Source organism: Kogia breviceps, chromosome 1 (genome assembly GCF_026419965.1).
Source record: "Kogia breviceps isolate mKogBre1 chromosome 1, mKogBre1 haplotype 1, whole genome shotgun sequence".
NCBI lineage: Eukaryota > Metazoa > Chordata > Mammalia > Artiodactyla > Physeteridae > Kogia > Kogia breviceps.
The window spans coordinates 48,422,934-48,447,500 of NC_081310.1; the positions used below are offsets into that span (position 1 = coordinate 48,422,934).

At 35.0% G+C, this 24,567-nt stretch overlaps 2 protein-coding genes across 6 annotated transcripts in view; both read right to left on the bottom strand.

Annotated features, from left to right (window-relative positions):
- The window catches only part of RABGAP1L (RAB GTPase activating protein 1 like), a 742,996-nt gene that overhangs the window by 462,773 nt on the left and 255,656 nt on the right, over positions 1-24,567 (bottom strand). The window lies entirely within an intron of this gene.
- On the bottom strand, positions 19,403-24,473 carry GPR52 (G protein-coupled receptor 52). Of its 3 annotated transcripts, none has more exons than XM_067024975.1 (2): positions 24,190-24,473; positions 19,403-22,552 (listed from the first exon to the last, which is right to left on the bottom strand). In XM_067024975.1, the coding sequence occupies exon 2, from the start codon at positions 22,329-22,331 to the stop codon at positions 21,243-21,245; it is 1,089 nt and encodes a 362-aa protein (XP_066881076.1). In that variant the 5' UTR covers positions 22,332-22,552; positions 24,190-24,473; the 3' UTR covers positions 19,403-21,242. The 3 variants fall into 3 exon arrangements, with proteins under 3 accessions (XP_066881076.1, XP_058902298.1, XP_066881016.1); XM_059046315.2 differs by having other exon boundaries at positions 23,645-24,473; XM_067024915.1 differs by having other exon boundaries at positions 19,409-22,552; positions 23,961-24,473.

Here is a 24,567-nt window from a genome sequence, read left to right on the forward strand (position 1 = left end):
CAGGACAGGAATAAAGACGCAGACGTAGACAATGGACTTGAGGACATGGGGAGGGGGAAGGATAAGCTGGGACGAAGTGAGAGAGTGGCGTGGACATATATACACTACCAGATGCAAAACAGATAGCTAGTGGGAGGCAGCCACATAGCACAGGGAGATCAGCTCGGTGCTTTGTGACAACCTAGAGGGGTGGGATAGGGAGGGTAGGAGGCAGATGTAAGAGGGAAGAGATATGGGGATATATGTATATGTATATGTATAGCTGATTCACTTTGTTATAAAGCAGAAACTAACATAACATTGTAAAGCAATTATACTCCAATAAAGATGTTAAAAAATAAATAAAATAAAATACAATGTATTATAGAGAAGTATGATAAAGAAAGGCAAAAACTGACCTTAAATCACAATCAAAATATTTCAGACACAAAAACATTAAAATAACCTCTTTATTATATATATATATATATATATATATATATATATATATCCCACATTTATAACTGTTAGATGGCCAGAAAACAAAACTCATGACCAAGAAGGTCTCTTCCAACTCTAAGAGTCCATGATTCTATAATATCTCTAAAATGCCAAAGATTTCCTATCTAGGAAAATTTGCCAACTTTAGTGATGATCCTCATCAATTCTCTGACTTTGAAAATCTCCTCTACAGCAACCCTCTATTAGTTTCCCAAGGATAGATGCCTAACAAAAGAAAAGAATAGTGGCTTCAGGTTAACTGCCAAATAAAAGGGGAAACAGAGAGGCAACGGAAAGGAAATAAGAGTGGAAAGGAAGTGGTTTTGGTGTCAGACAAAACTGGATTCAAATTCTATAGATTCCACTACTTCATATATGTGAGATGATGTAGGTATTTAAATTTCAAGGCTCAATTTCCTTGCCTGTGAAATAGACTTACTAAAAGAGTTGAATAAAATAATATATGAAGATGCTTTCATGATGCTTGTCACAGAGTAGCTGTGTTGTAAGTGCTATTTCTCTTCCCCACTATAATTTTATTTGAAGTATAGTTGATCTACAATGTTGTACTCCCTGCTATAATTTTATTCTCTGTGCTAACAGAGATGAGAACCATACTAATGAAATAACCAAACAACCTGCAAATTTACTTTCAGCATCCCATGCCCATGCCTCACTTTCAACTAGGCTTGAACAAAGATAGACCAAGGTAGCTATTAAAAGAGCAATATTATTGCTAACCTTTGAGAAATTGTGGACCAGCAGAAAGATGATAAATAACTAGAGAGAAGACAAAGTTTAAGCTGTAAATAAGAAAATACAGATTTCAGATAAAGTAAGTTTGATGCTTCATCTAGTAAAATTCTAGACAGATGGCTTATAAAACTTAAGAAACAAAGATGTTTCACTGTGCCCATCATTAAGGAAAAAATGGCAACAAACTAGCTATGTTTACCTTTGTGTATGTGCACACGCATTTAAAGAGTTTTAGATCTGGCAAACCTGAGACAGAATACATTTAATCTCTACAGGACTGGACAACAACAATGACTACAGTTGCTGTTGCTAATATTTATTGGACTCTTTTATATGACAGGCACTATGAAAGGTGATTTACATTCATTATCTCATATATCCCCCTGAAGCAAGTATAATTATTAGGAAACCAAGGTTCAGAGAGGTTAGGTAACATGCCCAGTACTACACAGATAACAAGAGACAAAATGAAAAGTTAAAACCCAAATCAGTTTGACTCTGGAATGCAGGCTGAATGACTATGTTTCACTCTCTTTAGCAAATATCTCATGAAATAATTGAACATAAGAGGGAAAGATGGGAACTAGATATTAACACTAGATAAAATGGGAACTAGATATTAGGTAGAGTTAGAGGTAGATACACAGCTATACTCAAAATATGAAGTATGATCCATTTAGAAGGAACCGTTTTAGTAAGTTCTCTTCTTGCTATTCTGCTTACATCATGATTGCTAATTTGAAGGACAACAGAAAAGGTAAGCTTCTCAAATCTACAAGATTCAAAAATATCACATAAAACTAGAAGGAAGGGCTAGTAAGATTAAATTTTACAGGAATGACTATAAAGCCCTGCAATTAGGTTCAATAAATTAATTTTCTAAGTTCCGAATATGAAAAATCTGGTTGAAGAATAGTTAAAAAATGACAGACCTTAAAAAGTTCACTACAAACCTAGGATGACCCTGCTGTTGAAACAGCTAAGTATATATCTGGAACCACACTAATGAAAGCACACTGTATAGATAAGGCAACTACTAGTCCCACTGTACTATGTAAGAGCACACTGGGCCAGAGAATGCTGTGCCTCTAAGTCCAACAATAATCTCAGAGTCCTAAATTTTTGTGTCTTCCTTTTTAATGGTGGCCTTACTGATGCTGTAGTCTATTTGGCTCTATCTCGCATATAATGTCCTCTGTCTACCTTCCTATGTACACAGAGGACATTAGCAGGTCAGAAGTCCATCGTTACAGAGATCTGAAAAGTGCCAAAGGCCAGGCATGTTGTTGTGGTGGAGGGCAACCAAGATGATGAAACATTTGGAAACCAAAGTAAATGGAGAAGTCGCCTCTCATCTTCATGCCCTCTTTCTCCTATAACCTTGTTTTATTTTCTTCATGGCATTTATCATAATCCAAAATTATCTTATATTTTGCTTGTCAATATCTTAATCTGGAATACTTTTTGTTTACCTCTGTTTGGACATAGCCCTATGAGAAAAGAGAACTAGTCATTCTTGTTCACCACCATATTGCAAGTATTTCAAACTGACTTGCACCTAAGAGGTACTAAATAAATATCTGCTGAATGAACAAATGAACAAAGTGTGGGGAAATAAAGATGTTTAATCTGGGAAGAGGAGGAAGACGTAAGAGCACTTTTCATATATGAGAAGACCTGTATCAAAAAAAGGAAAAGACTAGGGGCTTCCCTGGTGGTGCAGTGGTTGAGAGCCCGTCTGCCAATGCAGGGGACAAGGGTTCATGCCCTAGTCTGGGAAGATCCCGTATGCTGCACAGTGGCTAGGCCCGTGAGCCATGGCCGCTGAGCCAGTGCATCCAGAGCCTGTGCTCCGCAACAGGAGAGGCCACAACAGTGAGAGGCCTGCACACCGCAAAAAACAAAAAAAAAAAAGGAAAAGACTTATTTCTGTTTTCTCCAGAAAAATGACATACGATCAAATGGTGGACATTTCAAGAAAAAAGATTTGTGCTCACTATTAGGAAACATCTTCTAAGTCACAGAGTTGTCTAACAATTAAAAAGGCCACCTTACGAACTTTCTTCAACATAATAAAGGCCATATGTGACAAAGCCACAGCCAATTACATACTCAATGGTGAAAAACTGAAACCATTTCCACTAAGATCAGGAAAAGAGAAGGTTGCCCGCTCTCACCACTCTTATTCAACATAGTTTTGGAAGTTTTAGCCACAGCAATCAGAGAAGAAAAAGAAATAAAAGGAATCCAAATCAGAAAAGAAGAAGTAAAGCTGTCACTATTTTCAGATAACATGATACTATACATAGAAAATCCTAAAGATGCTACCAGAAAACTACTAGAACTAATCAATGAATTTGATAAAGTAGCAGGATACAAAATTAATGCACAGAAATCTCTTGCATTCCTATACACTAATAATGAAAAATCTGACAGTGAAATTAAGAAAACAGTCCCATTTACCATTGCAACAAAAAGAATAAAATATCTAGGAATAAACCTATCTAAGGAGACAAAAGACCTGTATGCAGAACATTATAAGACACTGATGAAGAAATTAAAGATGATACAAATAGATGGAGAGATATACCATGTTCTTGGATTGGAAGAATCAACATTGTGAAAATGACTCTACTACCCAAAGCAATCTACCGATTCAATGCAATCCCTATCAAACTACCACTGGCATTTTTCACAGAACTAGAACAAAAAATTTCACTATGTGCATGGAAACGCAAAAGACCCCGAATAGCCAAAGCAATCTTGAGAAAGAAAAACAGAGCTGGAGGAATCAGGCTCCCTGACTTCAGACTATACTACAAGGCCACAGTAATCAAGACACTATGGTACTGGCACAAAAACAGAAATATAGATCAATGGAACATGACAGAAAGCCCAGAGATAAACCCATGCACATATGGTCACCTTATCTTTGATAAAGGAGGGAAGGATATACCGTGGAGAAAAGACAGCCTCTTCAATAAGTGGTGCTGGGAAAACTGGACAGCTACCTGTAAAAGTATGAAATTAGAACACTCCCTAACATCACACACAAAAATAAACTCAAAATGGGTTAAAGACCTAAATGTAAGGCCAGACACTATCAAACTCTTAGAGGAAAACATAGGCAGGACACTCTATGACATAAATCACAGCAAGATCCTTTTTGACCCATCTCCTAGAGAAATGGAAATAAAAACAAAAATAAACAAATGGGACCTAATGAAATGTAAAAGCTTTTGCACAGCATAGGAAACCATAAACAAGACCAAAAGACAACCCAAAGAATGGGAGAAATATTTGCAAATGAAGCAACTGACAAAGGATTAATCTCTAAAATTTACAAGTAGCTCATGCAGCTCAATATCAAAAAAACAAACAATCTAATCCAAAAATGGGCAGAAGAACTAAATAGACATTTCTCCAAAGAAGATATACAGATTGCCAACAAACACATGAAAGAATGCTCAACATCATTAATCATTAGAGAAATGCAAATCAAAACTACAATGAGGTATCATTTCACACCGGTCAGAATAGCCATCATCAAAAAATCTACAAACAATAAATGCCAGACAGGGTGTGGAGAAAAGGGAACCCTCTTGCACTGTTGGTGAGAATGTAAATTGATACAGCCACTATGGAGAACAGTATGGAGGTTCCTTAAAAAACTAAAAATAGAACTATCATATGACCCAGCAATCCCACTACTGGGCATATACCCTGAGAAAACCATAATTCAAAAAGAGTCATGTACCACAATGTTCATTGCAGCTCTATTTACAATAGCCAGGACATGGAAGCAACCTAAGTGTCCATCGACAGATGAATGGATAAAGAAGATGTGGCACATATATACAATGGAATATTACTCAGCCATTAAAAGAAACGAAATTTAGTTATTTGTAGTGAGGTGGATGGACCTAGAGTCTGTCATACAGAGTGAAGTAAGTCAGAAAGAGAAAAGCAAATACGGTATGCTAACACATATATATGGAATCTAAGAAAAAAATGGTCATGAAGAACCTAGGGGCAAGACGGGAATAAAGACACAGACCTACTAGAGAATGGACTTGAGGATACGGGGAGGGGGAAGGGTAAGTGTGACAAAGTGAGAGAGTGGCATGCACATATATACACTACCAGATGTAAAATAGATAGCTAGTGGGAAGCAGCCACATAGCCCAGGGAGATCAGCTCAGTGGTTTGTGACCACCCAGAGGGGTGGGATAGGGAGGGTTAGAGGGAGGGAGACGCAAGAGGGAAGAGATATGGGAATATATGTATATGTCTAGCTGATTCACTTTGTTATAAAGCAGAAACTAACACACCATTGTAAAGCAATTATACTCCAACAAAGATGTTAAAAAAAAAGGCCACCTTACAGTCACAAAAGGATTCCTAGCTGTGTCCATCAGTTATCAGGTAAACTAAATCTCATATGATTTAAAGTATTTACATTAAGAATATAATAAAACCATACATGAAGACTGAAAGAAATTGATGTAAGTGGGGTTACTCAGAGATGGTATCTTAAAAGACAGTAAAGAAAAAAATCAGTACAAATTGGATTCTGAATGAAATGGAGAATGAGGAAGAAGAAAACGTCCTGATAGGCTTTTATTCAATTAGCATTTATTAAATACACAGAGGTATAATGTGGAGATCTAGGAAGATACCAGGAAGGTCCCAATGAAATCAGTAAGAAAACAAAACAAAACAAAAGGAGATGGTCAGTTTAAGGAATAAGAGTTGGCAATAATTAATTCCCTTTGTAATTGTTTGGGTTTCAAATTTTAGGAGAAATCCAGAATAAAAAGGCAAAATATATGTGACTGGAAAGTAGGTACAAGGCCAGATTTAAAGAGCTCCATTTAAAAATACTTGCTAAAAGAATGGTACTTCAGTCCCTGAGAATGGATGAGCTTTCTGTGGAAATATTCAAAGGGAACAATAAATGAAGGACAAGGAGAGCATCAAAATTATAGCTCTGTAAGAATCATTTTTAAATGCCATTTAATCATTCATTTGTCCTCAGGCAGAAGTCCACTTAAATAAAAACTCCAAAGGTCATTATCATTCATCTTCTTAAAATCTCCACTAAAATGCACTCTTAAACGTCTTCCTGCAAAATATGTTCCAAACAGTAAAGATACCTGCATTAAAATCTTTCTATATTTTAAATGTAGTTATGGAATACAAATGGTAAATTTTCTTACAGTAAATGCTATCACATAATCATATATTAAATTATATTTTGATTTGCTAAATAAATAAGCAGAAAGACTTAAACACTTTTTTCTTGGCCTTTTAAAAAATTTATAATTCAATATATAAGCTTAGAAAATAACATATTCTCTTCTAACAAGTCCGAAATATCTGTGTATTATATCAAATTAAGAACTTCTTAAACAGTGAAAAAAGGTTTCTGCATTTCCATAAATGCCCCAGTGTTCTAAAATAAACAGTAACTTTCTGCATCAATTTAAGACAATATAATGAAATTTACATTATGAAGATCTAGTTGTTGCTTTTAATCCAAATTGAGAAATTTATATTATGAAGATCTAGTTGTTGCTTTTTATCCAAATTGTGATTTGTTGCTGTTGTTATTGTTAATTCTCTTCTCAACCTTACCCAATCATAAACAAGGTTAAAAGAATAATAAAAATTAGAGGAAAACTAGGTTTTAAAAGTTGTATAGCATCTTTGTAATTTAGCCACTTGGAAGCCTGGAAACTACAAGATTAAGTATTTTGCAATTAGTAGGAAGAAAAAGGAGAGGCAAATGTTAAACATTCTTATCAAAATATTATATCACTAAAACTGTTGTTTAGAAGAAATCAATATAAGTGGTAAGGTAAGGTGTATTTCAAGTAAAAGGTCTACTGCTGTAAAAATAACAGGTCTAATCTAATCAAAAGGCCTACATTCAGTTATTTTTATGAGCATAAAAAGAACTGAATGACTCACCTTGGTAAATACTATAGGAAATTGTATCCCACCAATATCCTAAAACATTTACACTATACACACACACACACACACACACACACATACACACAGAGTAAATGCCAACATAACAATGTATAGAAAAGAGTTAATATAGCAGGCCTGAGACTGCATGTCCTTAGAACTGCCTCCTTGTAAGGCTGGCCCTTAGCTAGCTTCTGGAAACTTGGCTGATAAACATTTCCCTACAATCATATAAAGCTTCCCCTAAACAACAAGGATGATTCATTATGCCTGGACTATTAGTGCAAACAATATGGTTTATGTGAAATATCTGTTGTCCTTCTGGGAGCCTGGGATTCTGGTAGGTGCTGGGTAAAGGATGCCTATATGACCAGCCTCAAGTAAAATCCTTGAATACTGAGTCTCTAATGAGCTTCACTGGTACGCAACACTTTGCACGTGTTGTCACAAGTAGCTGGAGGAATTAAGTGTATACTCTGTGACTCCATTGGAAGAGGGCTCTTAAAAGCTTCTGCCTGATTCCCTTTGCTAATTTTGCTTTATATCCTTTTTTTTTTTTTTTTTTGCGGTATGCGGGCCTCTCACTGCTGTGGCCTCTCCCGTTGCGCAGCACAGGCTCCGGACGCGCAGGCCTAGCGGCCACGGCTCACGAGCTTGGTTGCTCCGCGGCATGTGGGATCTTCCCGGACCAGGGCACGAACCCGTGTCTCCTGCATCGGCAGGCGGATTCTCAACCACTGCGCCACCAGGGAAGCCCGCTTTATATCCTTTTGCTGTAATAAATCTTAAACCATGAGTACAACAATACACTAAATCTTGAGTCCTTCCAACAAAACACCAAATCTGAGGATGGTCTTGGGGACCAATGACAAAGATAGTTTGAGACAACATCAATTACCTGGATTTACACATTAAAAATGTTTATCACATATGCAGATGGCGAAAGTTTAATGACTATATTAGAAGATACGATGAAGTTTCAAAAAGGCTGGAACAACTGAGCCAAGTCTAACATGATAAAATTTAAGAGAGATAAAGATAGTCTAAAATTGTGTTTAAAAAAACATGTACTGTACATGTAGGGAGAAGGAACATGTAATTAAGTAGGTATGAAAAAGACCTAGGGGTTTATTGAAAATAAACTCACTATGTTAAATGGTAAAATATTACTATCAAAGATAGTTATATTATATTATATATATATATTAGATATCAAAGATATCTAATTTACTTCTGTGCTGAAAAAAGCAGTATGGTATATAAACCAAGGGGAAATAATAACTCCATTATACTCTGTTACTGGTCATATCACATACAGAACATTATATTCGTCCATTTAAAGAAGAATATATTAGAGAAAATTCATGAAAAAGCTGGTGATGAGCTCCAAAACCATATTTTACAAGGAATGGCTCAAGACTAAGAGAAGACTAGAGATAGGAACAATGATTCTATTAATGTATACAGAAGGTTCTTGGGTAATAGAAATGTTAATTTTTTCTATATAATCACAGTGAGAAGAAATCAGAAAGACGTTCATTTCAGCTGAATATAAAAATTATTCCAAATCCAAAGTTACCCCAAAGTGCATTCACCTACCTTCAAAACACGTATTCAAAGCCTACGAAGTCCACTGAATGTGGATTTTGGATGGAAGAATTCAATTAGAGTAGGTAGCTATATTAAATGATACCTATATTAAATAATCTTTCATCCCTTCTAATGTACTCTTTTCCATTGCTCCCTCTACTAGAAAGGCAGGGGGAAAGGATTTTGATGTAATTTTCAGTCCAACCAACACTCAACTGAGTGGGGGAGAAAAGGAGAAAGACCTCAAAATACAGTTAAGCCAAACAATTAAATTGAATTCAACTCAACAAATAAATGACTTAACTATAATAGAGAGCACTTTATACTCAGCTCAGCAGAGAACGGAGTAGCCTATATACAAAGTACTCTGAGGAACCAGAGCAATGTAAAAGACAGAACAGGGAGAAAAGGTGCAGACTTACAAGCAGCCCCTGCTCCATAGACATCCACAGCAGGTATGCCAGCTCCAAAGTGGTAAAGCCACTCACTGGCTTACCACAGCTCCAGTCACCACTGTGGGAACTATACCCATGGTTCTGTGGGTTAGAAAAATCCCAAGTATCAAAACCAGGCCTGGGGTTCTCAACCCTTAACAGCTGAAGTCTTTATGTCCACATACACCCCAAACACACAGGCCTCAAAAGTCTCTGCTTAGGAAACGATCCTCCTTCACAGAGGCAGAAGAATACAAGGGGGAAAATGTTCTAGGTCTTTCTCAAACTCCAATACAGGCAGCTGTGTGGCACACACCACATGCAATGAATAGGCAATGCTGAAGACAGTACCAATAACGGGACAACATCATTGTCAGAATTCAACATTCTTAAAATAACACCTGGTCTTAACAAGGCAGCAACACAGAGTAAATGGTGAGCTAATAAAAGTGAGAAGATGACCTGAGCTCAAAGGCTTTTTTTTGTTTTTATGTTTCTTTAGTCTCTTTTATTTTTTTTTAACATTTTTATTGGAGTATAATTGCTTTACAATGGTGTGTTAATTTCTGCTTTATAACAAAGTGAATCAGCTGTACATATACATATATCCCCATATCTCGTCCCTCTTTGAAATAAAGAATTTGAGTACATTGGTTTAAATGAGGCTCAGCAGGCCCATCTCAGTTTTAGGTTTGTTTGTTTGGTTGGTTTTTTTAGTGCAAGGAAGAAAAATAAATACCACAAAAACCATATGAAACAAAGCAACCTCTGTAGGGGCTCAGAGGGGAAAAGTGAAAATCAGTTCCCTTAATTTACTTGTTAATTAGAATTGCTGCTGGCAAGTTTGTGGTGAAGCAATGTAGGTTGTTGATAGTTACTGGTATGAAGATAAACCATCTCACTTCTTTTGGAAAGTAATTTGGCAACATGCATAAATAATCTTAAAATATTTTCATAAGTTTGACTCAGTATTTCTCTTTCTTAAAAATTTTAAGAAAATAATACTAAATAGGGACAAAGTTTTATTTATAAAGATGTTCATAAAAAGTATTCAGTAAAATAGAAAAGTCCTTAAGATATAAATAACTACATTAAAAAATCCTTTACATAGAAGTAGTCCTGGTCCACGGTGGAAAAATGGAAGGGGAAAAAAAAAAATGAGTTGCTTTCTCTAAGTATATATAGGTAATGGAATTATGGGTGATTTAGTCTCTTTTTTTATCCTTTTAAATATTCCCTGTATTTCCTTAAGGAGTAATATTTCTTTAAAAATCAAAAATAAAAACAACTAAAATGAATCTTGATTGAGGATGACAAAATGGAAATTAGCTATGTAGAAGGGATGAGAATTAGAAAAGGCAGGATTTTGAGATAAGTTTTCAGCAGTTAGCTATAACTTGTCCTTTTATAGAGTTGTGTGAAATTAAAAGGTGCTAATTATGGAAGGGCAAGTTGATGGACACATAAAGCAGCAGAGACAATATCTTAACCCTCAAATTATCTCTATAAGAAATCCTTGAGGTCTTCCTTTAAAGTCTTCCAGTCCACTGACTGTTCCAAAAAAGGCAATAATAATCCTAATAATCCTTCGGGATCTTTCATTTAAAATCAACTAATGGAAACCTGACAATTTACTATTTTTTAACACCCAGCTTTACATGAAATTTTCCTTTCATTCATTTAGAGAAAAATATACAATAAATAAATTATTATGGTGTTCAGCCAGACTATATGGGTTCAAATGATGGCTCCCCTACCTCTGATATGGAAAATTACCTAGTGCATGGAAAGCATATATAACTGTTTGCTTTTATTCTAATGAACCAAATGAAGTGTGTCTTCAATAAAAGTTCCAAGATCATTTATTCATTTTCTCACCCATTTGACTAAACTTGAGGAAAACCAAAACACTCTGACAGGTTAGTTTAAAACACCTTTTGACATATGACAATGTCAAAAACCATAAAATTCTTTTTTTTTTTTTTTTTTTTTTGTGGTGCGCGGGGCTCTCACTGTTGTGGCCTCTCCCGTTGCGGAGCACAGGCTCAGCGGCCATGGCTCATGGGCCTAGCCGCTCCACGGCATGTGGGACCCTCCCGGACCAGGGCACGAACCTGAGTCCCCTGCATCGGCAGGCAGACTCGCAACTACTGCGCCACCAGGGAAACCCCTAAAATTCTTTTTGATGTAGGCACTCTTAGCCATGAGTGCAACTATATCCATTAATTTTCTAACATATATTACCAAGAACCTACTAATAATGTTATTTATAAATGCAGAATTATACTCTCTTTTTAATTTTTTTTAAATATTTTGGCCGCACGGCACTTGTGGGATCTTAGTTCCCCAACCAGGGATTGAACCCCCGCCAGGGCAGTGAAAGCACCAAGTCCTGACCACTGGATTGCCAGGGAATCCCTATAAACTCTCTTAAATCATATACATTTTAGAGTTGCATACAAGTGTGGCTCTTACATAGCTAGATCTTCTGTTTCACTGCCTATTAGAGCACTACAAAAGAGGCCTACTTATTTTATTTATAAGTGAATCAATTTTTTCAGACTATAAGGTTATCACTTATTAAAGGAAAGTTTAACAAATGCTTTTGATGTTTGAAAACTACATTCAATATTAAGTATTACTGACTCCCTATTTAAAGGTAAAATAATGTATGATTATATACATTAGCAATTGAATAAAGAGACTAGGAAGTAAGTTTCATATGCAAAGAATTTTAGCCAAATAGGAAAATGTGTAAATATAATAAGTACGTAGATTAACTGTAAAAGGTAAGAATTAATTAATTAGAAAGAATAGTTCTTTGTTTCATTTAGAGTGAGGTAATCAGTTGACAAACAACTGGAATCATAGAGGAAGACTCAATACCTATGGTTTTACCCATATGCTGGAAATTTTCCTGATACTTGGGTGAATCAGGTTGAAATTAACAATCACTCCTCCTTATGAGATCCTTAGCAATGATAAAAGCACAATGTTCTATTACTGTGAGTACCATGTACAAGGTATATATAATGTCATATCAGGGGTCAGTAAATGTTTTTCTGAAAGGGCCAAATAGTAAATATTTTAGGTTTTGTAGGACACAAAATCTCTGTCACAACTACTTAACTCTGCCACTGCAGTATGAAATATGAAGTCAGCCAGAGTTTGATTTATAAATGAATGGGTGCAACTATGTTTCTATAAAAGTTTACTTACAATAGTAAGCAGTAGACTTTGTCAACTCCTATCTTATACTATAGTTACCTATATGTGGTCCATCTATCCCCTATTAGTCTATATGCTCTTAGAGAACTGAAAATCTGTTTTACTTATAAATCTTACTATCTTGAATAGAATTTAGTATAGTCCCTGTATAGTTTTTACACAGGAAAAACCTGATAAATCCTTAAGGAACAAATGCATAAATGATTCTATTAATCAAAAAATATCAGGTATACATCATATGATTAGCTTAGTAGCAGACAAAACAAAACCTGCCTGTCACTAAAAAAGCCTTCATAAAGTAAGATTCATTGATAATCAGATGACAAATATTAGGGAAAAACTAGTAGTAGTGGTCTAGGATGATACCTGAGTTGGTAGAATGTGTCGTCCCCATGTACAGTCCCTGAAGCTACTTCTACCCACGTTAATATTCTTGTCCTAATCTCAACGCTTATACCTAACGATTTTACTCCAATTAGATTTAACCCATATAAAAGAATATTTTATTTTTAATATACTGCATCCCAAAGTTATTGTGTATTTCTCTCAACTATACTATGTTAAACACTGAACATTTCCTTTCCTTTCATTTTAATAACTTCTCAAGTATCCCAAGGTATGCTCTGAGACTAAAGCATCTAAACACATGGCTAAATATTTACGTCAATTCATCTTTTAAAATAAATCAATCCCTCTAATTCTTCAGTCTGTTGCACTGTTCCTAAAATCTCTCCCTCAAATCCTAGAAATTAGATAATCTGCCCCCTTGCTTGCTTCCCACAATTCAATAAATTATTCTTTGGACTTAAAAGCGTCCAGGAGTATCTGTAGAACCACAGTTCATGTCACATAAAACACAATCAATAAATATTTATTGTCCTAATTTGTTGATATGGAATGCAAACGTATCTGGTTAATTCAGACTGCAATAATTTGAATTTTGCAATGACTCATCTTGCAAACCCTTTTAATGACTACCGTAAATTAACTAGTCATAAATTCTCACAAAAATCTTAAATGTTTAAGGCAACAAACTTCAAATAACTCAGCAGAATGAAGATATATTCAACTGATGCATGTACTTGCAAAACTAAGGAAAGGTTTCATCTAAGGACATTTATAAGACAATCCTGTGTTAGCCTAATTTGAGTTCCTTTAATTTTTCTATAAACATTTCAGTGAAAGAAAACTGAATTATATATTAATAGGGTTTTAGGTAAAACATCACTAATTCACACTGTTCTCTCTGATTCCCTGAGTACTACTTTTTAGACTATACACAAACATATATAGGATTTTATAAAGCACTGTACCCAGAAATGTCAAAACCTTTTCCATCATAATGCTTCAGAAAAACCTATCCTATTATGACTTCAACAACAACACAAATCCATTACAAAGAACATTCAGAACACAGAGTGCACAGCTATGACATGTTTACTTTTCAAAAGCAGTTATATGAATATAGTAGTGTGTTTTTGACAATTCTTCATCAAGCTTATAGTTTTAAAATACATAACTAATACAGCTGAATTCAGTCTATATAGCTCTCAATAAATTCAGCAGATGTTTTCAAACTGTTATGTTTTTAAAAGGAGAGATAAATTTTCATTACCCTCTATGGATAAGAAATTGCTTTAAGAAATATCAACACAATTCGCAGTGCTGAGAATACATCTTACTAAAAATTTCCATGACCTCAAAATCCCACCTTCAACATATAGTCAATCTTAAGGTAATCTTTCCCACTTTAAAAATTAAAAGATAACATTTTATATGGAGTTTTCCTGTATCAACTAAGTCTTCATTTGCTACTCAAGGAAGAAGGGTCAGGTCACTCAACCACCAGCCATCCATAAATACATTATTCAAGGACTTTATCACAGGCAAAACTATTGCTGCACAAGACATATGGTCAGTAGTATCTCTATCTGGTTACGTGATCTTGTAAGGGTCACTTAAAAATCTTATCTCAGATTTCTATATGTGAAATGAGATAGGGCGTACTCACAGAAGCTTTTAGAATACATCTAGTTCATAATGCTGAGGGCATTTTACATGTTCAAAAGCATTTTAAGCTTTTTCAAATTTTAATGTGCAGCGTTTTCTAATAATTTCTTACACTTGATAGGAGAGGCAGATACTTGTCTCCATTTTCCTCATTGCACATGGAATCATTTGAATATATATATATCTCATATTAACATTCCAAAACTAAGACATCATGGGTAATCTCACCAAAGAATGTTACTTCAAATCCTAATAAGTTTTCTATTAAAGAAAAAAATGTGTACCTTTAACTATGGCAAAGTAATTAAACACTCTACAATGACTGCAAATTGAGCATGCAGGGATTTTTTTCTCAGTTTGTAACATTGGTAAAATCATTATAACAAATACACACATACCCACATGCACACACCTTTATCCTGTCCCACAAATAAATGCTACCACAGGATATCCTAGACTTCAAAATCCATAAAAGTCAATCAAGGTATAGTCCTCTAATAAATTTTAAGTTTGTTCAATGATAAGTGTTAAATCACATTTAGAAACAGAAAGTAGGGCTGTAAGTGAAGCTGATGATTGAAATAACAGAAGCCATTACAAGACCCATTTAATAATAAAACACTCTAAATATGAATCTTTAAAATGTACTTTTCCAGGTTTATCTCCAAGTAAATACACCTAAAAATCTAGTAAAGTTTTAAGACCTTGGACATGTAATAAGTGTTAAAAAAACTGTGTTGGGGCAATAGAAGCAGAAGTGTGATAAATCTAATCTTTAGGGGTGTCAAGTTTTTCCTCAAATTCTGTTTGAAGACAGCAAAAAGTTAAATGCATATTTATTTGTAATTTTTATTACATTTTAAAATCTAACTTATGGCAAGAACATTTCATAAAAACCTAGATATACATTATACAGAAGTTGTTTTCTTGCAAATAACACACTATGCTTTATTTTGAAATTGGTAACTTAAAGCAATTCTAAAGACAGAATTTTGAACCATCTTTTCCTTGCCAAAATAATAAATTTAAGAAAAATCTGAATATAATTTAACTTGTTAAAATATTAAAACAAGGATTTTCAGGATTTTTTTAACCTGCTTCTTCACAAATTATATTTTAACCTTAGCAAAATCTATCATTTATAGTATCAATTTTACTAATTTACTATTTTTAATTATAAAACTCCTGGAAGAATAAATGGAATAACTGTGAAAAGGCTATTTATTATTATAAAATGTACAATCTAATACCTATTTTAAAGTTCAAACTCTATTAGAAACATAAGTAAATGTTTTAAAACTGTATTTTACACAGAGTACATACACGAACACTTGCTTGTGTCAGGCATAACCTCAGACAAATGCACTGGTCATCTCTTGCACTGCATTCAAAGATACATTTTGAATTTTAAAGAACAGGCTATATAACTTTGTACTTGATTTGTTGTGCGTGGGCCTTCCACCTACAATAATGCCACCACTTTGAACTTATAAAGTATATCTGGGCACTTTTAACCAGCATCATCATTTATACTTGCTTAAGTAGAAAACATAAAATTAAGTAGAAAACAGTAAAATTGGAGTCAAATTTCTAAAGTCAAAGATAAATGTGATTTCTCTTGCATAAAGGAGCAATTTGGGGAAGTTTTAGAATTTAAGCAAATATTTCCATTCAATAAATTCTACCATTAGGCACTATATTTCTTGATATTTATCACCAACATATTTTAAAAATTTACAATCTCCGAAACTAATCTGGTGGTCCCGTTCACAATAGTGAAGATACTGATATCACATATGCCTTTCTGCTATCAGACATAACAGACTCCTGCTGAATTTATTACTCTGATTTTCTTCACCTTCATAGGGCATCATATATAAAAATAGAATAAAAGTTACCATTAAAAAGTTATAGATATGATCTTTGGGGATGGGGGACTAAAAGCAGAATCTTGCCTATCTGTGAAATGCAGTTAACATACCAGCGGAACCCTATTTCCCTAATGCAAGGTCATCCTTCTGTTATTTAAAGATATGAAAAATGCTAAAAGGTGCCATCAACGGTGCATTAAAAAAATGTTGATTGAGATCCCTTTCAGATTCAGCAAGTAACACTTCAAACTGATTGTGCTGAAGCAAAATTACGTCAAGGACATCTAATATCATAAGCAGAAGGGCATCAAACTTCTCTAAAAATTTTACATGAAATAACAAATATTACACAAGTCAGAAACTACATAAACTGTCTTCAAAAGAATATAGTATTGAGACAAAATTGGATAATGTTACTTGTAGAATCAACAGAACTTTTGTGAAACATCAAAATATTTTTTAAACAGCATTCTTTTTAACAAAACAATTTTCCCATTATAAGTAAACGCTCACTGTAAAAAACTTTTAAACAGAATATTAATAAAGAAGAAAAAGCTAATCACATCACTTTTAATATTTTAAAAGACAATCATTTACACTATTAAATAAAGTTAAAATATTTTAAATTATAGAGCAAAACTAGCCCTGGATAAAACTTTCATATATAGGAAAAGGGGATTTATACTTTTTTCTTTTCAAGTCACTTTGTTTTCCTCAGTATCTATATATTTGGTTGATGATTATGCAACTTTCTACATATCCTTCTAATCTTAAAGTTTTACTCAGGGAAAAGAGCAACTTTTGGAACCTATACATCAGAATAGAGCATCAACTCAGTAACATAATCTCCTGTGCATTGTAATGGTCCTATTTGGACACAAATGATGCTACGCTCAGCATGTTATACAAGCAAATTCCCCACATCTTAATCTCTGTTTATTGCATATTTATAACTTTTTCACATTTAATGATTGGCTTCCAGGGCAGGGAGAGACAGAGGAAAGTCATTTAATTTAAGGCAGCAACATCATTTCTAATCTTCATTATAGAAGATACATGTAGAGCAAACCTATTATTAACCTTTGTTTCTTCGAGGTAACATGTACATGACAAAATACCTTAAATGCCATTTTAGTAAATGAGGAAAACTAAAATGTGAAGACAAATGGCAAGATATTCCTGAACAATGCTTTCCTTCTATTGCCAACCTGATGAAAGAAAAATATTTAAGCATATTTAATACAATAAAGTAAGGAGGTAGGTTAATCTCAGAATCATTCCTGTCTCATCCCATCATCTGCTTGCTGGATGTCTTTAATCTCAAATGATGTCTTCATGAATAACTATTCCTGGAAAATGAGCTTTAGAGATTATGGAAGTTTTCTACATTTAAAAATATCTGACTTTAGGCCAAAATCTGAGTTTAGACAGATTTGGGAAAAAACGCTGTTTTAGAAAACTCTAATTGTTATAAAATACAATTTTCTTACATTGCAATTAGTGATTTTTAAGTTGTGATGGCAATAAATCTGGCATCCACAAAGATGATAAAACAGGAGCTACCACATTCCAAATACCTTCTATGTGTCAGGAGCCATGCTGAACACAGAGATTACTTTATCTCATTTAGTCCTCAAATCCAGCCTACTAGGAAGGTACAAGTCTCTGGATCTTCCTCATGAGAAAACTGGAGACATGGAACATTCAATACTTTTCCTAGGGCTAAACAGCTTATGAAGGTCAGGGTTTCAGTGCAGGTTTCACAAACTAGTAGGTTATAAAGCCTTCCAACACTATATAACTTTAGAAACAACGCCACAGATAACAGAACCTCTAGTAATAGACTACATCATTATTGTTTGGTTGTCATTTATAACCAAATTGGATAATTACCATAGAATACAATAAGAATAATGGTTATGCTTTCTATTCTTAAAACATATTCATCTAAAAGACAGAATAATTTCAAAATAAGTATTATTATATAAACACATATTAAAATATGTCAAAATCAAGTTAAGTGGCTTGCCCTAGAGTTGCACATGAAACATTAAAATAAATGAAGAATTTAAACCGAGAACTTGCCTTCTAGAGGCTCTACTTTCAGCCTAAAACAGAGATTTCCTTCTCTACTCTTTTCCTTCAAAAAACATTTTTTTCAATAAGAAATTTATAGAGACTTGAAAAAGATATTCAATGAAAACTTAACAAAAATGAACAAAAGTAATGTCAAGGGAATGTCATGCCCCAGGGTTTCAGTTTGACTGAAGACTAAACTGGTAAGTGTGGGCTTACCAGATTGCTACTTTAATAAAAGAGATTTTTAAGATCAAGGAAAAAGATATCACAAGGAAAGACCTGAAGCAAAACATTTAAGTGAGAAAAAAAGAAAACTCAAACAAGTTCTGTAGGGAAAATGTATAGACAGAGGTACAAAGGTCTGGAGGCTTTGGGGGGAAAAGGCAGAATGGCATAATGGTTAATTGAGTGTGAATGAACCTCTACCACTTATTAATTGAGTGACTGACCTTGGATAAATCATTTTTCTTTGGTTTCCCCATCTTTAGGATGGGGATAAAAACAGTACCTATCTCCACGGGTTGTAGTGAGGACTAAATGTTTTCATATATGTAAAACTTCACACAGTGCCTGGCATATAATTATTGTTATTAACTACCATGAGGAAAAGCCAGAAGAGGAAAATGCAATAAACACAGCCTCAGGTTTTCTGTACAGAGGATCTATGGAGTCTTTTCTAATTATACTTACACACTAAACTAAAGGATCAAAATCTGATTCCCAAATAATACATATAATGTTGAAAGTTCTATTTACGCCACCTGAAAAGTCAGCAGCATTATGTTTCCTTGAAGTTTGTTTTCCTTAAACAGGTCTGAACTCAAAAGGCACATTTCAACTTATCTAAGATGTCAATGGCAAACAGGATGAGAACTAATGGAAACAACCCAAACCACAAAAATGTGAAACAAATTTTGATTCCCCAACAGTAAACTCTTATTCTAAATGTTTTATTAAACTGAAGCAAAGTCTGATTTTGAATATGTAGAATACCATTTTATTCTTTATTTTAAACCTTCCTTACATGTTTAAAAATATACATGGGTTCAGAACAACCTCAATAAAATGATGACATTTCTTTTACTAAAAGACCTCTGAAGTCAAACCACCAGTGTGCAAACATGGTTGGCTTCCAATTTGAAGAGTCATAGGCACATTTCACTAAATGCATTTCATAAAATAAAGAAATAAAAAATGCTGAGAAGAAAAATACTCAGTAGTTTGATATAAATTTTAAAATATCTGTCAGGCAGGAAACTTACGGTAAAAAAAGTGAGATTTAGATGTTTTAGCACTTACACCTGCTTCACTACTAATTTCCCAAATGCCGTTTTGCTACATCTAAACCCCTGACAATTTACTACACAATTCCATGTAGCACACTAAAAAATAAGTTAATTTAATCTCTGAATATGAAAACAGATCATTACAAAAGAAAATACTGACAGTTCTTACCTGTATTTGATAATTAAGTATATTTTATTCTCAGCATCACTAAGAATGCAGCTTGGTCTAATAGAAATATCTAAATAACAACTACACAAAAGTATTTTTCTCTTAAAAGAAGTTTTTGTATATTTTTGTCCAATGTTGATGACTTAAGCAACACTGATCTATATAGTGTGCTAAAAAGACATTAGGCACAGATCACATAATGTAATTTACATTTTCTTTGTTGTAAAAAATATAGTATGTGCAAATGCATTATCACACAAATAATTAGCAGACAACAATAAGCTTTGTAAGTCTAACACAAAAAGGTTAACATTTTACTCTTTAAAAAAAAAAAAGGACACAAGTAGCTTTAAGAGAAATACCTCACTTCTGAGTGAGTACTCTGCATCTGCATTAGAATTATTTGTGAATTATCTTAAAGAAAAACAAAGCTTAACTACTATAGCCCCCCCCCCCGCCCCCCCCCAAAAAAAACAAAAGACACTACTTTGGGCACATGAACTAATTCAAAATAAAACAAACAAAAATGTTTCCCAAAGCCATTAAAAATACCTAACACAATATCTCAAACAACCTATAGAATGCTTTTTTGGAAGGAATAAATCATTCAACATTATGACTTTTATATAGTAGATTCTTTCATTAGCTAAGACACTTCTGGATTAAGGTACCAAAGGATGCAGATCAGGAAAAATGGAAAAAAAAAATAGGCTGTTAGGAAGGAAGAGGGAGCATAATTTTACCCAGAAGAAACAAAAATACTGTTTCTTTTTGTTCATAGCAGAAATTTTGTGCTACAGATATTATAAAAACACAAGCAAATGGTTGTGTGGCAGGTAATAAAATACAATGCTTACTATGCATCCTCCATGGAGAGACCGTTTAAGGATTGTAGATAAGTGAATTTAAACAAGTACACTTTGATGCAAAAAATTATACTTTACCACATATATAATATGTAGTATTTTTCTGTAAAGGGCAATGTATGTAAGTAATTTCCACAAACACAAAGAGAGTGAGAGAGACAGAGACAGAAGAGAGAGTCCAGTCAGAGAGAGAGACAGACGCCAGGGGCTTTGTTCATGCCCTGTGGAAGATCTGAGGTACTTTTCCGTCCTCAGCGCTTGATTTTGCCTATTACTGCACATTCATACTCATACACTACAATTATCTCACGAGATTACCCTCTATCCATCCTTTTCTTCAGGTGTTTTTTTTTTTCCATGAAAAAAAACCCTTTAGTCCCTTCCTCTCATAGTCAACTATTCAAGTAAATATTTCTCTAGTGGCAAATTTCCAGATGAAGCAAGAATACAATCCCAAATTACTGTCAGATTACATTTGATTTACTGTGTAGTTTTCTTCAAATAGAGCAGGAATTAGCCCGTTTCCTAGGTTGGGGGTCTCGTGCTTCATGATCCTTCACACACATACAAGACATGCACATTGTCTCGGACAGTCTTCGGAGGCCTAGCCGGAAAACACTGTTGGAGAGGCTGTATATTACACAGTTACAAAAACTATTACTTATAGCAAGCCAGGTTGTTAGGAAGGACAGTGTTGGATTGTCCAAGACCCGGGAGCTTTCTAGAAGGAAGTATATGATATACGGGAGCCAGAGCATGTAAAACACACTGGTTATCCGAAACAAAACCATGGCGTAGCGACGGTCAGGGCTATGCCCAGTCTCTCCAGAGGCAGCGACTTCGTGGCTAGGGAATCGGGCCCTCCGGTCATTTATCTCTTTGGTGTGCTGCCGGCAAATTGTGAAAATGTGGAAGTAAGTGAAGCAGACAACAAAGGCAGCAGGAGCATAAAGTAAACAAACAATAAAGCCAGTAAAATAGGCACTGGTGAGCCAAGAGGTGGCACACCATTCAAAAATGTCACCGTGGTAACCGGGTTTCCCCCAGCCAAAAAAGGAAGGCAAGAAAATTAGGCAAGAGTAGATCCAGATTAAAACAATGCAAATTCTCAGGCGACAAGGGGTGACCAGTTGATTGTAGGAAAGAGGCTTGGTAATTGCAAGATAGCGATCCACACTTATGCAAGCAAGACATGCCATAGAAACACTTTTTAGAACTGAGATGATATATCCAAAAACTTGGCAAGTCAGTGACTCGTGGATACCTGTGGAGTAGTGGAGAAGTGAGAGAGTAGGAACCAAGCAGCTAACTCCAACGAAAAGATCAGCATATGCCATTGTCTGAATGAAATAGCTGGTCGTATAATGGTGCAAGAGTGGAGCACAGTGAAAGACAAAGATGACCGTTAAATTCCCAGCAATGATTAGAAATGTCAGCAAGACAATAACAACTGTCTCGAAGATGCAGACATCCACCGCACTGTAGTGGCCAAATCCAAGTGGGCAAGAGTGACGTTCGGACACATTCAAAATGCCACCACTGCTCATGTTCAGGATCCTCCATTCAGTCCACCTGGATTCATTCATGGCTTGGAATTAAAAGAACCTGCAGCTTTGGCTACAGCAAGCAGGTGCCCTGCCTAGCATCTGCTAAACTCTGCCCATGAGTGTCTCAGAATCATCCTCAGTAGACAGTGGCAGCACTTCTGTCACAGCTGAGCATCCCAGGGAGTACTCAAGTCTCTTCATCAGCCTCAGTGCAGCAGTAACACACCTCAGCTTTGGGAGGGGGGAGGAAAGGGGATAAGCTAGAAAGGAGGTGAAAAAAAGGTCACCAATTAGCTTCCTCCGGTGCTTTCAAACAACTTTTTGCAGACACAAGGCACTTCTAGAGAAAACGGACTTTTTAATAATAGCTTGCACTATGAAAAATTAAATCAGTAAAAGAAAAAAAAGCAATTGCCAAAGGAAGAAAAGCTCTTGTGGGCCGTTTGTTCTCCTCAGGAAGGTAGTTTCTTAGGGATCAACTCGAAAGAGTGAGAAAAAAACCTTAAATAGGCTCAGGCTTCCTGTTTCATCTGTCAGGAGAAATGGATTCATATTTTAGAATTTAAATAATTAAGATCTCAGATTTGGTTGGAAAGCTAAGAAAAAGTTCATTGTGGCAAAGTGTGTCTTTGGCTCAGTTCAGGGTTTGATGCTGGTGGGTCAACTTTATGATCCATTTCTCTTTTCTCTCAAAAGCTAAGAATCCCCTTCTCCAACAAGATTAATTCTAAAAGACTCATCTCTACTGGGGCACAAAGGAGCAGAACAGCGGTAATGGACTCCAGATTGCCCTGTAACTCTCATAAGAGAAAAAAAGCATACTTCCAGTAGAGAAGATAATACACAATGGGTCAACACTGACAAAATATGAAAAACTTCTGAAGTTTTAATTCTGCATGCATTTTTTAAGCATTCAGATGAAAAGAGTTTTAGTCCATTACAGTTACTGGTGCTACCACCAGCATTGTAATTTATACTCCTTCCTCTTCAAAAGGAAAATAAAATCATTTCTGCTATTAATTTCAGCATCAATAACTGAAAACAACCTTTATTATCTGATACACCATCTTCCTTATAATGGAGCATGATCATAAAATATACAGCTCAAAGTTATTTCTCACCTTTGCAACCACACCTATATCTCACAAATATATGTAAATATATATGAAATTTAGACAACAGAAACTTTCCTATATGCTCTGAGCTTCTGACTCGAAATGCTGCCATTATTTATTACTTAGGTATTTCTAGTAGGCTTTCTAATCTATATTGCTGTATCTTTTCTGTTTTCATTAAATGATTAACACATTAAATCATTACTTCAACTAAACCTTTTCAAAGTGGAAAATTACCTTGTTTGTTATATTTGCAGTTATATAGCAGCCATATGTTAAGAAAATGCTTCTTCTAGTTCTGTACTCTATTTTGAGCAAGTGCTCAATTAATACAGGGGCCATTAGATAGGTTATAAGATGTTCTTGTTTTAAAATACTTCTAAAGCATCAAGATGAGTTTAAATCCTAGAGTTTGAAACATTGAAATACTGGCAGGATAGAATCCATCCAAAATGCTTCCAAGGTCATTCTGATATGAGGTTAACATTTGTCAAAAGTCTTTTTTAAAGTACAGGCATTTAAGAGAGTCTCTGGTCAGTCTTTGCTGTCATACCTTTTGAAGAAAGAACATGCATTAGAAATAGAAACATTTCCTTCAGGAACAACGCAGGAGCTTAACAGAAAGCATTCTTCTTAAAGTTATTTTCTTGTGCACCACCAAGTCATTCAGGGAAGTCCTTCTTCTTTTATAATAATAGCCACAGGATATTCCTCCTTGCACATTCCTAGTTTCACTTATCACAAAATAGTTCTTGTTACAGGAATAAAACAATGCTTCTCACCTACATTCACTCTTATCAGCTGCTAGGCTGGGCTGCTTGATTCAGAAGTCCGATTTACTGTGATGCAGTTACCAAGATGCTGTCGGTGTATTCTTCACAGTCTCTCAGTATCACTGCCTCCACCTGAGCCGAAGCCCTGCTCCTCCTCCTCATCCTGAGCTGATGCAGAAGAACTCACCATCAGAAAGGTGACTCGGTCCTCCTGCCCCAATCAACAGCACAGCCAATGGCTACTGCAGCTGAAACTGTCACTAGGTAACAGTTGCCAGGCACATGCAGGCTTATAGACTTACTCGGCAAGCTCCGATCAAGATTGACAAAAGAACACAATGGAATTGACCGATCCTTATAACATATTAATGACATGTATGAATTTCT